The sequence below is a fragment of the Seriola dumerili genome, unplaced genomic scaffold (assembly GCF_002260705.1).
Source record: "Seriola dumerili isolate Sdu_G_001 unplaced genomic scaffold, Sdu_1.0 BDQW01000149.1, whole genome shotgun sequence".
NCBI lineage: Eukaryota > Metazoa > Chordata > Actinopteri > Carangiformes > Carangidae > Seriola > Seriola dumerili.
The window spans coordinates 9236517-9249412 of NW_019174404.1; the positions used below are offsets into that span (position 1 = coordinate 9236517).

Sequence of the window (12896 nt, forward strand, 5' to 3'; positions counted from 1 at the left end):
TATATATATATTTTTTGTGTGTGTGTGTGTGTGTGTGTGTGTGTGTGTGTGTGTGTGTGTGTGGTTGGTCAGAACCGCAGGGTCAGCAGGGAAGGTCAGAGGGAACAGCAAGGCTACAAGACCCCTGCCAGCCAGCCAATCAGAGTAAAGGCTCTGGTGGACAGCCAATGGTAGAGTGGCTTGGTGGCCTTTGATGGAGGGGCCACCATTAGCCTCGTCCCTGAACAACAGTGCTGGGGGCAAGATGGCCGACATCCAGCACTGCAGAGATGGAGAGGGTGAGGGTAGAGATGGATGCAGAGACAGAGGGAGAAAAATGAGCGAGTGAATTGATGGTAGACGGTAGAATAATGAGAAAAAAAGATGGAAAGAAGTTCAATTAGAAAGTATATGTTTACAAAAGAGCAGAATATGAAATCAGGGATGTTTTTAGCCACACTAGCGGCATGGCTCTATGGATGGTAATGCTTGTCTGGAGGTCGGTCCATCAGTTTGATCCAGACTGAAATATCTCAACTATCATATAGTTTGTCATGACATTCGGTAAACACATTCATTTCCCCCTCACGATGAATTGTGATAATTTTAGCTGTGCCCTGACTTCTTATCTAGCAGCATCATCAGATCACAATTTTCTCTTCAGTGACCTGCAAACTAATGATGTTCACGTCAACCTCAGCTCTACTCTGTTTGGTAGTAATTAGTAAATGTTAGCATGCTAACATGCTAAAGTTTTAACACTGTCCCTGCCCAAACATCAGTTTAGGGTTAGGGTACGTTGTATTACAGTTACTAGTTGTTGAAGAGGGCAGGGGTTGTGTGACATGATAAGAATGGAGGGATCAAGAAAAGATAGAGACTGGCCGTTTTTACTGTAACTATCTGCAAAGAGGAAGGTACACATCCTTTCTTTTGTTTTTCTCTACACAGCTAACTGTGCCAGTTACTTTAAGATAACGCAGATTTCCATTAGTTTTACTCAGGGCTGCTAATGAACGCTTTAAAAGTTGTGTTTTTGATAGAAAAGATATTAAAGGGGAATACGCTCTGTATTGAACAGAGCCTGATGATATGCACGTTTTTTTTGCAACGGCGTAATCGTCACACCACACTTTTTTTTTCTTTTTTTTTTTTTAATCATATTTGAACCACATAAGCATTTAACATGGTTGAAGACATTTTCAATGAAGCAAATTCTCGGAGGCAGCAACATTAGTTATAGTGAGTTTACTCAGTGTGTGTCGGAGAGCAGGCGACGTCTGCTTGTCTGCTCTGATTTAAATGAAGACCAGATGAATACTTATAGCCATTCTATCTGAACAGACTGTGTCACAGATAGGTTGTGACACGCGATGATGTAAGGTAACATTTAATCTAAAGAGGACAAGACACGCAGATCACTGTGATTGCACATTCAGTAAAAATCCATTTTCTGCCATTCAAATGAGGTATTAACTGATGTAACTTACAGTGTGTTGTAAATGTAAACATTTAAAGTTTTAACTGGTAACAAACCTGATCTCCTGAAGAAATGATGTGGGGAAACGGCACTGCAAATTTGGCAAGGGCCCCGCCATCCCTCTGATTGGGTAATATATATATATATTTTTTAAATCAAAGGATCGCATCTCAGCTTCCAGTAGATAGACCTGACACACTTCCTTCTACTGAAGTGCAATACATACTTTGATCACTCAAACAGACTACCCTTACCACACATTACAGTTTAGAGAGGCATTGTTTTACTTGTTTAAAGCTGCACTTTTTTTTTTTTATATACTACAGATTAAATGTCTATGTGCTCTTTTTAGTGTCTTTACTGTTTTGAATCAGTCTCACCAACTTTATTTCTCTCTCAACCCGCTGTACGCAACCTGCCAAGCAAATCGTCAGACAGAGTCGGCAGCTATCTGGTGAACGTAGTGGAGAATTTAGCAGCTGCGAGGGCCAGATATTTCCCTCAGGAGTTGGTGGAGAGCGAAACGGAGCTAAAAGGAGAGTGAATGTTGGACTCTAGACACGAGCACAACTCCAAACGAGTGCTAGTGTGTTTAATGTGGCTGTGTGTCTGATGTGTAAATATGCAACTGTGTGCCAACATGTTCCACATATCAGCTTTATGAGGAGATGATACAGTATCTTGTTGTTGTTGTTTACAGCTTGTTTCGCTACCCTCAAGTGGCCAAGAGAACTAATTTAAAAATGTATTAAAAAAACAGGGAAGAAATGGACACAACAACAACAAGACACAAAAACACAGAGACATGATAAATACACTGCATGCAAAAAGTTTCAGAGTACGTGAAACAAAAGCAGAATCAGCTCCTGCACTGATGTGCCCTTTCGTCTTTGCGCCTTCATTTTCATTGGAAATCACCGACCAATTGCCAAAGTTTGAGCAACCTAAGTGGCAGTGGCAGGAAAGAGGGGGAAGTCTGTTGTTCGGATGAACTAAGCCGCTGTCTCTGTCAGTGGGCTGAAAGGCAAAGCTGTAAAAACCTTAAAGAAGAACACAAACATGCCACTCACCCCAGCCCATAACACAAGGCCAAAGATTGAGTAAGACAAGGATTTAGAAAGATAAATGAAGCAAAAAAAAGAAAAAAGAAAAAAGATGCTCTTCAGTTGCAACAAGAAACAAAGGCAGAGTGGGAGAGATGGTGAGAGATGAAGACAGAGAGGAGGCTGCCGTAGGGAGGTCCATGGATGCCAGGGGTGCTCACGATTGTACGAGCGTCTGAAAAGCGTAGAAGTGATGGCAGCTGTTTGGCCTCCTAATCAAGGTACACTAGGCCTGGGCCTCCTCCAAACACACTGATGTAAAGCTGATGAAAATTTTGACAGTGCCACATAGATGACAAAAAAAAGAAGAGGAGAATGCACCCACCTACATGAGCCCATACACCTACACACCGCAGGCCTCCTTAATGAAAGCCCGAATCTGCTGTGATCTTTGAATTCATTTAGCTTCATGAATTCAAGATGCAGGATGATGACATAATTGTGAAAACCTTTTTCATGCAAATGACATTGTGTCTGCAGTGATTGTGGCACTTGTGCTTATTTGCGGGGGGGGGGCCTGTTTTCCCTTTGTGTGTGTTTACGCAGGTATGAGGCAGCAGAATGACCGCGGTACTCAGTATCGTTCAGCCATCTACACGTCCAACCCCGCTCAACAGGAGCTTGCATTGAAGAGCAAAGTGGCCTTCCAGCAGGTATAACACCCACACAAACATCACAAGGTTTCATTGTGACATTTACTTAAGCATGGAGTTACATATAACCAAACCGTGTGCGAAGTAAGGCAGGAGCGGTAGAGTGTGTGTTGGGAAAGTGTTAAAAAAGTGTGAAGACTGATTCCCTTTTCTTTCTTTTTTTGTAATTTGCTGTTTAGTATTGAGACATAGCATGAAACACACAGGGCCTATGTTAAAGACTGATGTCATGTATTTACTTATAATAGTTGATGTTTGAATTTGAATTATTTGAAAAAGGAGAAATCATCAGAATGAACAAAACATCATTTTGTCATCATTTAAAAAACTTTTTTTTTTTTTTGGGCCGTTAAGTGGGGCTAAGCTGTAGCGGAGGTGGAGGTGTCTCAGTTATTTGAATAGCAAGTAAAAGCCTCTGGAGTGGTGACCTCTCGGAGTTGGATGCCGTTTAGTTAAGCAAAGCCACCTCTGTTCAGTTGATCCCCAGCTATAATCTAATCGGTGACACCTCCTCTTTTAAACTGAGAGAGAGGAAAGGGGTCAATAGGTCATCAAAACTCATTTCCAAATCTCTGCCTTTCAGCGGCACACGCCACGCGCCCCCCTCCCTTTTGTTCTTTCCCTCCATCTGTCTGTCCATCTATCCGTTGATCCCTCCATCAGTTGGGTTTGCTCGTGTCCTCTCTCTCGAAATGGTATTCACGGACAAGCTGGCAGGGGGCAAGAGGGGAGAAAATTACCGTCGTCATGGTTACTTAGGACACTGGGGTCAGCAGTCACAGGCCACAGGGCTGTCATGTTGCCGTGACAACAACCTCCTAACCTTGGCCTTGGGCTGGGGTCAGAGGTGAGAGTGGAGTGGCAGCTGGGACCAGGAAGGTGGGGACGTGGGGGGAGGAAAAGCAGGAAAAGAGAAAGAAAAGGAGGCAATCAGATCAGAGGGCCATGACTGACAGGCCATCAACTGACAGTGACCCCCACCCCTGTGGCTATCAACTGATGGTGACCCCACACACTCACTCACTCACGCACACACGCGCACACACTGCATTTATAAGCCATACACTCTCACAGTGTTTAGAGAGACAAAACCACAACTGGCATGGAACAGTAGCAAGAGGAGTGTAACAGTCATTTTGTACATATAGGGTGCGTGAATAAAAGAAAGAGGGAGAGGAATGCGCAGATGTCAAACATGCATCCCAAAGCATGATGGGATCCAAAATATATTCATCACAAGAACAAATGAGAAAAAAAACTTGAAAGTTACAAAGTTCCTTCCTGACCTTGAAAACAGCAGTTACAGCAGCTGACAAAAACAATCCCCCCTCGGTATCCTTTTAGCAGTAGAATTGTAGATATTGAAATTTAGATATTTCTCTGAGCACTGTTACAACTTCTCATCAATATTGTCTGAAAAGTCGAGCGTCAAAGTTATTTTTTTGACTTTGGAAACTGCAGGTGACAAAATAATCGAATAATCTAATGGTTTAATGTGATTCAATGATTATTCCAATATAATAATAACTGAATGAACTTGAAACTGACACAACATGACGAGAATTTTCTTGAACATTTCTAGTTCCATGACAACTCAGCAAACTGGGCTGATGAAGATCATGTGATAAGAGCAGCGACTAAATGGAGCGTGACGTGAGATTGTTTTGTCAAAAGAAAAAGGAAAATAGTCACAAAATCCTTGAAACGTTGCCCTTTTTTATGCTACCAATAATTTAGTATTAGTATTATTAAAGAATTAGCTTTGAGTTACATCTTTCAGAATTAAAGTCATTAAAAAGTTTTTTTTATGAAATTTCCTTTAAAAAAAAAAAAAAAAAAAAAAAAAGAAAGAAAGTATACTAGAACACGTATCGCCCACAAGCAAATCTGAAGCCTTTCTGAGTTGCCTAACCGGTTCTGAAAATAAGTATATAAGACATGAAATCACTCCGCCATAAGCCTGTAAATAATCAGAGTGAAAACCAAGCAAAAACAAGAAAACAAGCCTCGGGTTCATCAAGTTAATATTACAACACAAAAAAAGGCAGAAGATAGTCACACACATTTATAAACATCCAGAGGAGGAACAGCGCTCCGACTATTCTCTCCTTCTCTCTCCCCACCAACGCTGCTGACACCACTGATCTGTCAACCACTTCAGTGGCACCCCAGTTTCATCTGAGGGCCACTGGGACACATATCTTCTCAAAGCAGCTGACACGCTCTGAACCAAAATGGCAGCTTCCTGCCCTGAAATGGCTGCCTTTGCCGCATTGATGCTGAGTCTCAAGAACGCCTGGCTTGAAAATGGCATCTCTACAGAGGAAGGGCTTGCTGTGTGTGTCTGTCGGTGCGCGTGAGGTTACGTGTGTGTGTGTGTGTGTGTGTGTGTGTGTGCGTCTGTGTGTGTTTGTGTGTGTTTTATCCTAAAAGGCCAATGCTCTCTATCGGGAGAAGTGCGTTCATGTTCGGTAGAGTGACAAGAGCGAGTGGGTGGAGGCGATCTAAGACGACCAGAGATAAGACAGGCATCACAAAATCCAGATTCCACCCCACTGCCAGCTCATGACTCACACACACACTCGCATGTAGTACAGACAGACACACACACACACACACACACACACACACACACACACACACACACACACAGAGACATACATTTGGCACATACACGCACAGCCCAATGAATAATTAACCCATACGAAGAGTCTCTTCTGCAGGGCTTTCAGTTTCTTAACTTCAGCATTGGAGGTGGAGGGTGGGGGGAGTTAGGGGGGAGGAGGAGAGTGAGGCAGAAAAGCTTGTTTAAGCGCGAGAGCAGAGAGGGGGAGGAGAGGGAGAGGGGAGAGGAGAAGGGGGTTCTCTATAATGAAATTTGAAATTTGCAGAACATCAAAGGCTTCTGTAGCCAAGCCGCTGTGGCAGCAGAGCAGAGAGGAGGAGTGCATCTCTTTCTCTCCCTCTGTCTCCCCCGTCTCTCACTCTCTCTTTCCCCTTCTCTTTTTCCCTCTATCCCTCCCTTTCTGCTAAAATGTGTCTCCCCAGAGCTGAGGGGGTGGGGGTGTTGGGGGGTGAGTGGAGGGTGAGAGAGAAGGGATGGGAAGAGTTGATTAGGAAGAGAGAGCGGGGTGGGGGTGGGTCAGAGATGTGTTAGGGTTTGGAGAGAAAAATGGGAGAACAGAGGTTCTATATATATGTGTGTGTGTGTGTGAGAGAGAGAGAGAGGAGAGTGTACGTACGTGCATGTATGAACAATAGGTTTTATCAAGCCAGCCTGAATATTGTGTGTGTGCGTGCACATGCATGTGTGTAGGGCCTTGGAGGGGTGAGTGTGCCCTCTGATAAGGCATCCTAACTTAATGAGCTTGAAAGGGGGATGGAGGGGAGAGCACAGGGGTTCGGATGATGGGTGGAAAAAAAAAAAGAGGGGGGGGGGGGGGGGTCGTTTGGGGCTAGAAGTCTTGAGGAGAAGCCCGGGGGTTGTTAAAAGGTGGCACAGCATCAGCAGGTTTCGTAATCGGGCTTCAAGTCGCACAAGCTCGCATCTCATATTTTGGAAAGTATTCAAAAGTCAGATTTACCCTTCCAACTGTTCCCCCGCTCTCACGTTTTATAGTCTGTCTGGGATTTTACGTGAAAACCTTACAATACTTGAGCTGTGTGCTGAACTTATCAATAACAACACAACATTTTTCTTACGTAGCTCTAAAACAGTATCGGCTTAGATAAAAGAGAATAATAAAAAATTGTTACTGGTTTAATGTTCACACAACTTTTTTTCTTTCTTTTTTTTTTTTTTTTTTTTATAAATCGCCAGAAAGTTAACGCCCATCTTTCAGTGAGCTCTGGTCGAGTGCATTGCAGCTGAGATGTAAAAAGGCGATTGGTTTTCAGAAAAATGCAGGGCTGATCTCCTGCGTTTTCGCTCTTCAGATGTTGAGCTACTTGTTGTCTGCCCTGGAAAAAAAAGAGAAAAAAAAAACAAAAAACAACAAAAAAAAAACAAAAAACGTAGGAGCGCGCACCGCCTCGCTCCGAGACTGAAGTGCGTGCATCCTCTCTCCCTCTCAAAATGTAGGAGTGTTGGCTTCCTCGCTCACAAAATGTAGGCGTGCTCGCTGAAGATTAGAGCCCAGCTAAAATGGATGCCTGACCCGCGCTGAGAGAGAGAAAGAGAGATGAACAGAGCAGGGCAGCAAAAAAAAAAAAAAAAAAAAAAAAAAAACAAAAAAAAAACTCTTCATCCTCTGTGCATAGACAGACACGCAGAGGGAATAGACATCCTTTAGCTCAGACACACACACACACACACAGGCGCAGTGATCTACATGACTGTTTTACATGTATGGCATTTTACAGAACCTCACAGGAACAAGAAGCATAATGTTGCTACTCTTCCAGTGTCTTTTTCTCTCTTTCAGACTATTGTGTTTATATCTTTTTTTTTTTTTTCACCACAGTCTGTTTTCATTCCGTCAGTCTCTCGGTAGTCTCCCATGCTCTTCTCCACCTTCATTTCGCTCCCTCTCTCCCTGCGTGACTCTGCACCATCTCCGTGTCTCTTTCTCTCCCTGTCCGTCTTTCTCCTTCATCCTCCCGCCGTCACTCCCGCTCTTGTCCTCTCTCTCTCTCTCTCTCTCTCTCACTCTCTCTCCTTCTCCCTGAGGTCATTGGGGGCAAGCGTGGTGCAGCGGACTAGTCGATAAGTATCATGTCAGGCCATTTCATGTGTTTTCAGGCAGAGCCACAGTCTTACCTATTGCCAGCATTGTAGCACGGAGCAGCTTTGCTTTTTCCGCGGCACTCAAAGTGTATTTACATTTTTAAGATGTTGAAGGGCTTTTTGTGCGGCTGCAGCGAACGAAACAGATCAAGTGTCTGTGTTAATGTACAAACCATTTGTTTTCTTTTGTCTTTAAATTCTGAATTTCAGTGTTGGAGAGAAACTAAGTGCTTTATTTGAGACCAATGTTGAGGTACTTGTAAGTACCTTTTTTTATTTCACACTATTTTATCCTCGTGCTCCTTTACATCTCATAGCAGATCTTCCATTTTACTGCTGTAGCGTAATGAATACTCTCACTTTTGATACTGTAAGTATGTGTATCTGCTAACACTTTTGTGCTCTAACTTGAAAATGAAATTATAAATGCAAGAATTTTCTTGTAACAGAGATATACCTTTTTGTCTCTATTTAATAGTATTACAGTACAGATAGACAGGAAACACAGGGAGAGGCAAGGGGGGTGGAGGGGTGATGACACTCGACAAAGGTCCTCAACCAGAATTGAATCTGGAAAGTTGCGGTTACGTGGTATATCCCTAACCCTGTAATGGATTATTTTTTATTGTTGCTTTAACTCAATAAAAGATCTCAGAGCTTGTTCCACTGCTGCTGAATTACTGTACATGCTTCGTAAACCTTGTACAGATTGCTTGGTAAATCCTGAACTGAACTCCGGTCGTGCCAATTAAACACATTTGACTGTAAATTTGAAATCTTAGATGAGGACACTAAGAAAAAAGAAATGTGACAGTAGAGGTGAGGAGAAATGGAAAACTGGTAAAAACCATACACCAGTAACAGGAGTGGACTAAGGGGTGATTACATAAATCACCAAATTGAGGTCATATCCTTCTTCAAATGTCTTCATCATGAGTCATCGGGTGTCACAAACTCTATGTCAATGCGCGTCTCTTCCCCACCACTCTGCAGCCGTAGGCCTTCTGAGGGAAAACGACAGAGAGAAGCAAGACAGTGGGGTAAGGAAGAGAGGAGAGAGTACATTTTCATCCTCCTCCTCCTCCTCCTCCTCCTCCTCTTCTTCCTCCACCACCTCCACCCTCTCTCGGGGTGTCACGTCCTATTTGTGTCCCGGGGCCGTCTCTCTGGCGATGGTGATGGCGAGAGGGGCTCTCTCGCTTGGCTGGATAGCAGGGAGGACTTGGTAGCACGAAGCGATGGTCTGTGCTCACATGGGGGGAGAGAGGGAGAGAGAGAGAGAGAGAGAGAGAGAGAGAGGGAGGGAGGGAGAGAATCAGCAATGGAGAGGAATGGAGAGAGTCAGAAAGGAGGAGAGAGAGAGATGCACCCGTTCAGCCATGTCTTTGACAGGGGAGTCTTTCCGACAGGCGTGAAGAAAGGAAGGGCTGACTGGGCTGAGTGAGCTCAGCCCTGGACACACACACACAAACATGTTTTTGTCACTTAAGAGGACATTGCATTGACTTATATTCATTCCCCCAAGATTTAACAGACACGTCATGACCGCTCCATGCCTAATCCGACCCGTAACCATAACCTTAACCAAAATGTCTTCACTATAAAATGTAATGCTTTACCTTGTGGGGACCAGCTTTTTGTCTCTAATTAGGAGGTGAGTCCCCATAAGGCAGCTTTTTGTGACCCCACAAATTGAGTAATATGTATACAAACACACACACGCACAGAACTATTCTTAACGTTTCCCGTTAGTTTCAGTCCTCTCTCTCACATGCATATACAGTATATAGAAATTTCTCTCCCTCTTTTTGAACATCATCATCATCAATAGCATCAAAATGCTCAACATGAGGATGTTGCTCTATTTCGCTCTGGAATTTTCTCTCCTCCATCTTTGCCATTTCTACCCTCCACATTCTTCCCTCCATTCCTTTGCTGCTGCTGCTGCAGTGAGAGAGAGAGAGAGAGAGAGAGAGAGAAAGTGAAGCCACATAAGGTTATACACAGTGGCGTGACGCCATGCATTCTGATTTATAGATCTAAAATGGCCGCCGTGTTGTGACTGCTGTAGAGGGCTGGATGGAGCGCGAGGGAGTGGTGCGGGGGTGTATGTTTGCTCGGAATAGCAGACCTTTTCTTGGACTTTGTGTTCTCCTCGCATGTAGCATCCTCTGCCCCGGAGGGTTTCGCTACTACAGTGGTTTGGTGGTGATGACTGATTAATTAGGCCATGATGTACAAAGCTCCACGCTTGTGTCGGCTGGTTCACGACAGTGCTGTTGGATAAAGGCAGGGGAAATGGGTTCTTCTAACTGCACACTCTTTGCATTTGAAAGGTAAATATGTCCACGCTCATGACGCTGGCGCTCCATGTTGAGGGCTGCGTTGTGCTGCAGTTTGGTTTGTGGACACTGGGTCCTTCCTGCAGGGAGATTAGAGTCCTCACATTGTAGCGGCAGCCACTGAGGACTTAGAGGTCAGCTGCTGCCTCAGCCTCTCTGTGGGGCGCGGAGCTTTGATTTACTGACTCCACTGCATCACCTCTAGCAAACACACACACACACAAACACACACATATACAGCTAGTACCACACTGCCTCCATGTGGACAAAAGTACACACTACCCTGCTGCCCTTCACTGACATTACTTCCTCTTAGAAATTAGTGGTCATACATTTTTAGATAAATCATTTCCCTCTTACATGCATAACTCCTGCTGACCTAGTTAATAGAAGTACCAACTAGAACCAATCGGTTCTGTTTTTTTTCTTCCTTAGGTATTCAGCTCAGTTCCAGAGACAGTAAAAGATGTGTTAAGACATGTGGACTGTACCTCCTCGCTGGATTTTGCTTGCTTTTTTTTTTTTTTTTTTGCTCTTGCTTTTCATCTGGAAATCTCTATTAATGAACTTCCTCATGAGATACACAGAGTGGGAATTTCTCAACAAATGGTCATATAGACAGGTGACAAAATGAGGGGAGAAACATAGTTATTATTGAGGGCACTAAGCTCAGTTGCTTGGTACTTTTCGGTTTCATCAACCTGGGGAGATTTTACACAAACAATACGTAATACATGTGGAGGGTATTGTAAAGTCTGATTCCAGCATTTCTAGACCATAAATTTGTCTACTTTCAGACCAATGAATAAAGAGTTCCTGACATTGCAGGAAGCTATTTAAACACACACCTTCCAAAGCAGCTCGGGGTTACATTTGGGTGACTCCCTCATCGTTCACATCATTCAACAATTATGTGAATCAGTAGGGGATTAACAGTTGGAAGAATGGTGTTCACCCCTGCACTAGAATTTCAGAGACTATGCCAAGGTGCCTGAAGTTGAACTGGAGGCACCTGGAGATCCAGTTTCTCACTAAGGGACTTTCCTGTTTGTCACTCATCTATGTTGGTTTTATCCTTAAACCCTCATGATGATTTTTTTTTGTCCACTTGGTGGCAGCAAAACAACCTGTGAACACAACATTGTATCATCCTATAAAGTTGCGAACATGTCAGCAAAACAGCTAATCCAGCAAGCATGGACCATTTGGATCAATTAGGATAATCTTTTTGGCCACCTGGCGAATTTAAGTCCAATATTCGCGCTCCTCTTAGCTCAGTTTTGGTTTTAAATCCTGAGGGAGAAATCTGGCTCTTTAGCTGCTAAATGCTCTGCCATATTCACCAGCTAGTCTCTAACTTCTGTCTGTCTGAAGCGTGGTGCTGCACAGGTATTGTATAGTGGGTCTGTTAGAACGTTCTCACTGAAAACAGCTGCCTGCTGCTGCTGGAAACGAGGTTTGAGAGCAGTGAGAGTGAACCAAAATGGTAACGCTAAAACCTGCTCGGAAGGATTGCAGAGTTGAATTACTACGAACAACGTGTTTTACATTACACATACAGTAATGTGATGCATTGTTTATGTGAAAATATTGATTATTGCAGCTTTAAAGGGACAGCTACATCCTGGAACATGTGCCCAATCACAGTCTTTACATCGTCATGCCCAAGGATTCAAATGAAAGATGTGTATTTCTGCAGAACTAGCACAGGCAGTTCAACAATAAAAAGTGGATAATGCTCCACAAGTCTTTTGAGAAGCTTCATCAAGACATTTTAATACAATTTCCTGCTTCACAAAATCGTCCGCATGGACTCCGTCAACACCTCTGTGAATTCAAGCTGTCCACAGCCTCCATAAAGGAGCAACCTACAAACCTTAACAGGCAATTTTCAAGTACCACCTTAAGAAGAATGAGGCCGCCCATCCTTCAATACTCCCAACAATATCCATGACAGCATCATGCAGAGAGACAGGACGTATGCAGAGGCTGATAAGTACAGGCTGAGCTTGGATTGAATATATTCAGTTTCTGTACCGTGCTGTTTGCTGAATGTTGCCAACTGGGGCCTCCACAAAAGCAAAGCTCCTCCACGCTGCACACTGTTCTAAGGTGTAGCACGCTACGCGCAAGCTACTTGTTGCCCAGAGACAGTCCCAGTGCACCGAGAACTTGTTGTTTTGTCAGCTCTCTGGAGCACTGATCTAGAGAGGACTGAGCACTTGTATTATTAGATAGAGAAAACCACTCAGCACAGCAGGTCCACCTTTGATATATCTGTCAGGTGGAGGTGTTTAGAGTGTGTATGTGTGTCTGTGTGAGCGAGTGTGCTTTTCTGGTACGTTTGAAGCCTTCTCTCAAGGTGTTTAGAAAAGTGTAAGTGTGAAAGTGTCTTAAGGAGTTCTCAAAGAGAGCGGATACTCTTTGATGCTTTGTCCCACAGAGAGAGCCACAGAGGCAAGCTGCACTACAAAGATAAAAAGATGTTCCTTTCTTCTGTCACTCAATCACCCCGCTTTCTAGTTGAGGAGCAGAAACTCTTTACTGTATTAGTAAGAGGTATTGAAAGTTCACATCCAATACACCACAGAATAAAACAACCATTTAAGAGGC

General features: G+C 43.7%; 1 protein-coding gene across 2 annotated transcripts in view; it reads left to right on the top strand.

Annotated features, from left to right (window-relative positions):
- Positions 1-12896, top strand: part of LOC111225684 (peptide methionine sulfoxide reductase MsrA 1-like) — a 33873-nt gene that overhangs the window by 19475 nt on the left and 1502 nt on the right. For both annotated transcript variants that reach the window (XM_022750698.1, XM_022750699.1), the window contains exon 5: positions 3109-3215. In XM_022750698.1, the coding sequence (XP_022606419.1) occupies positions 3109-3215 (107 nt within the window). The remainder of the gene's footprint in view (positions 1-3108; positions 3216-12896) is intronic.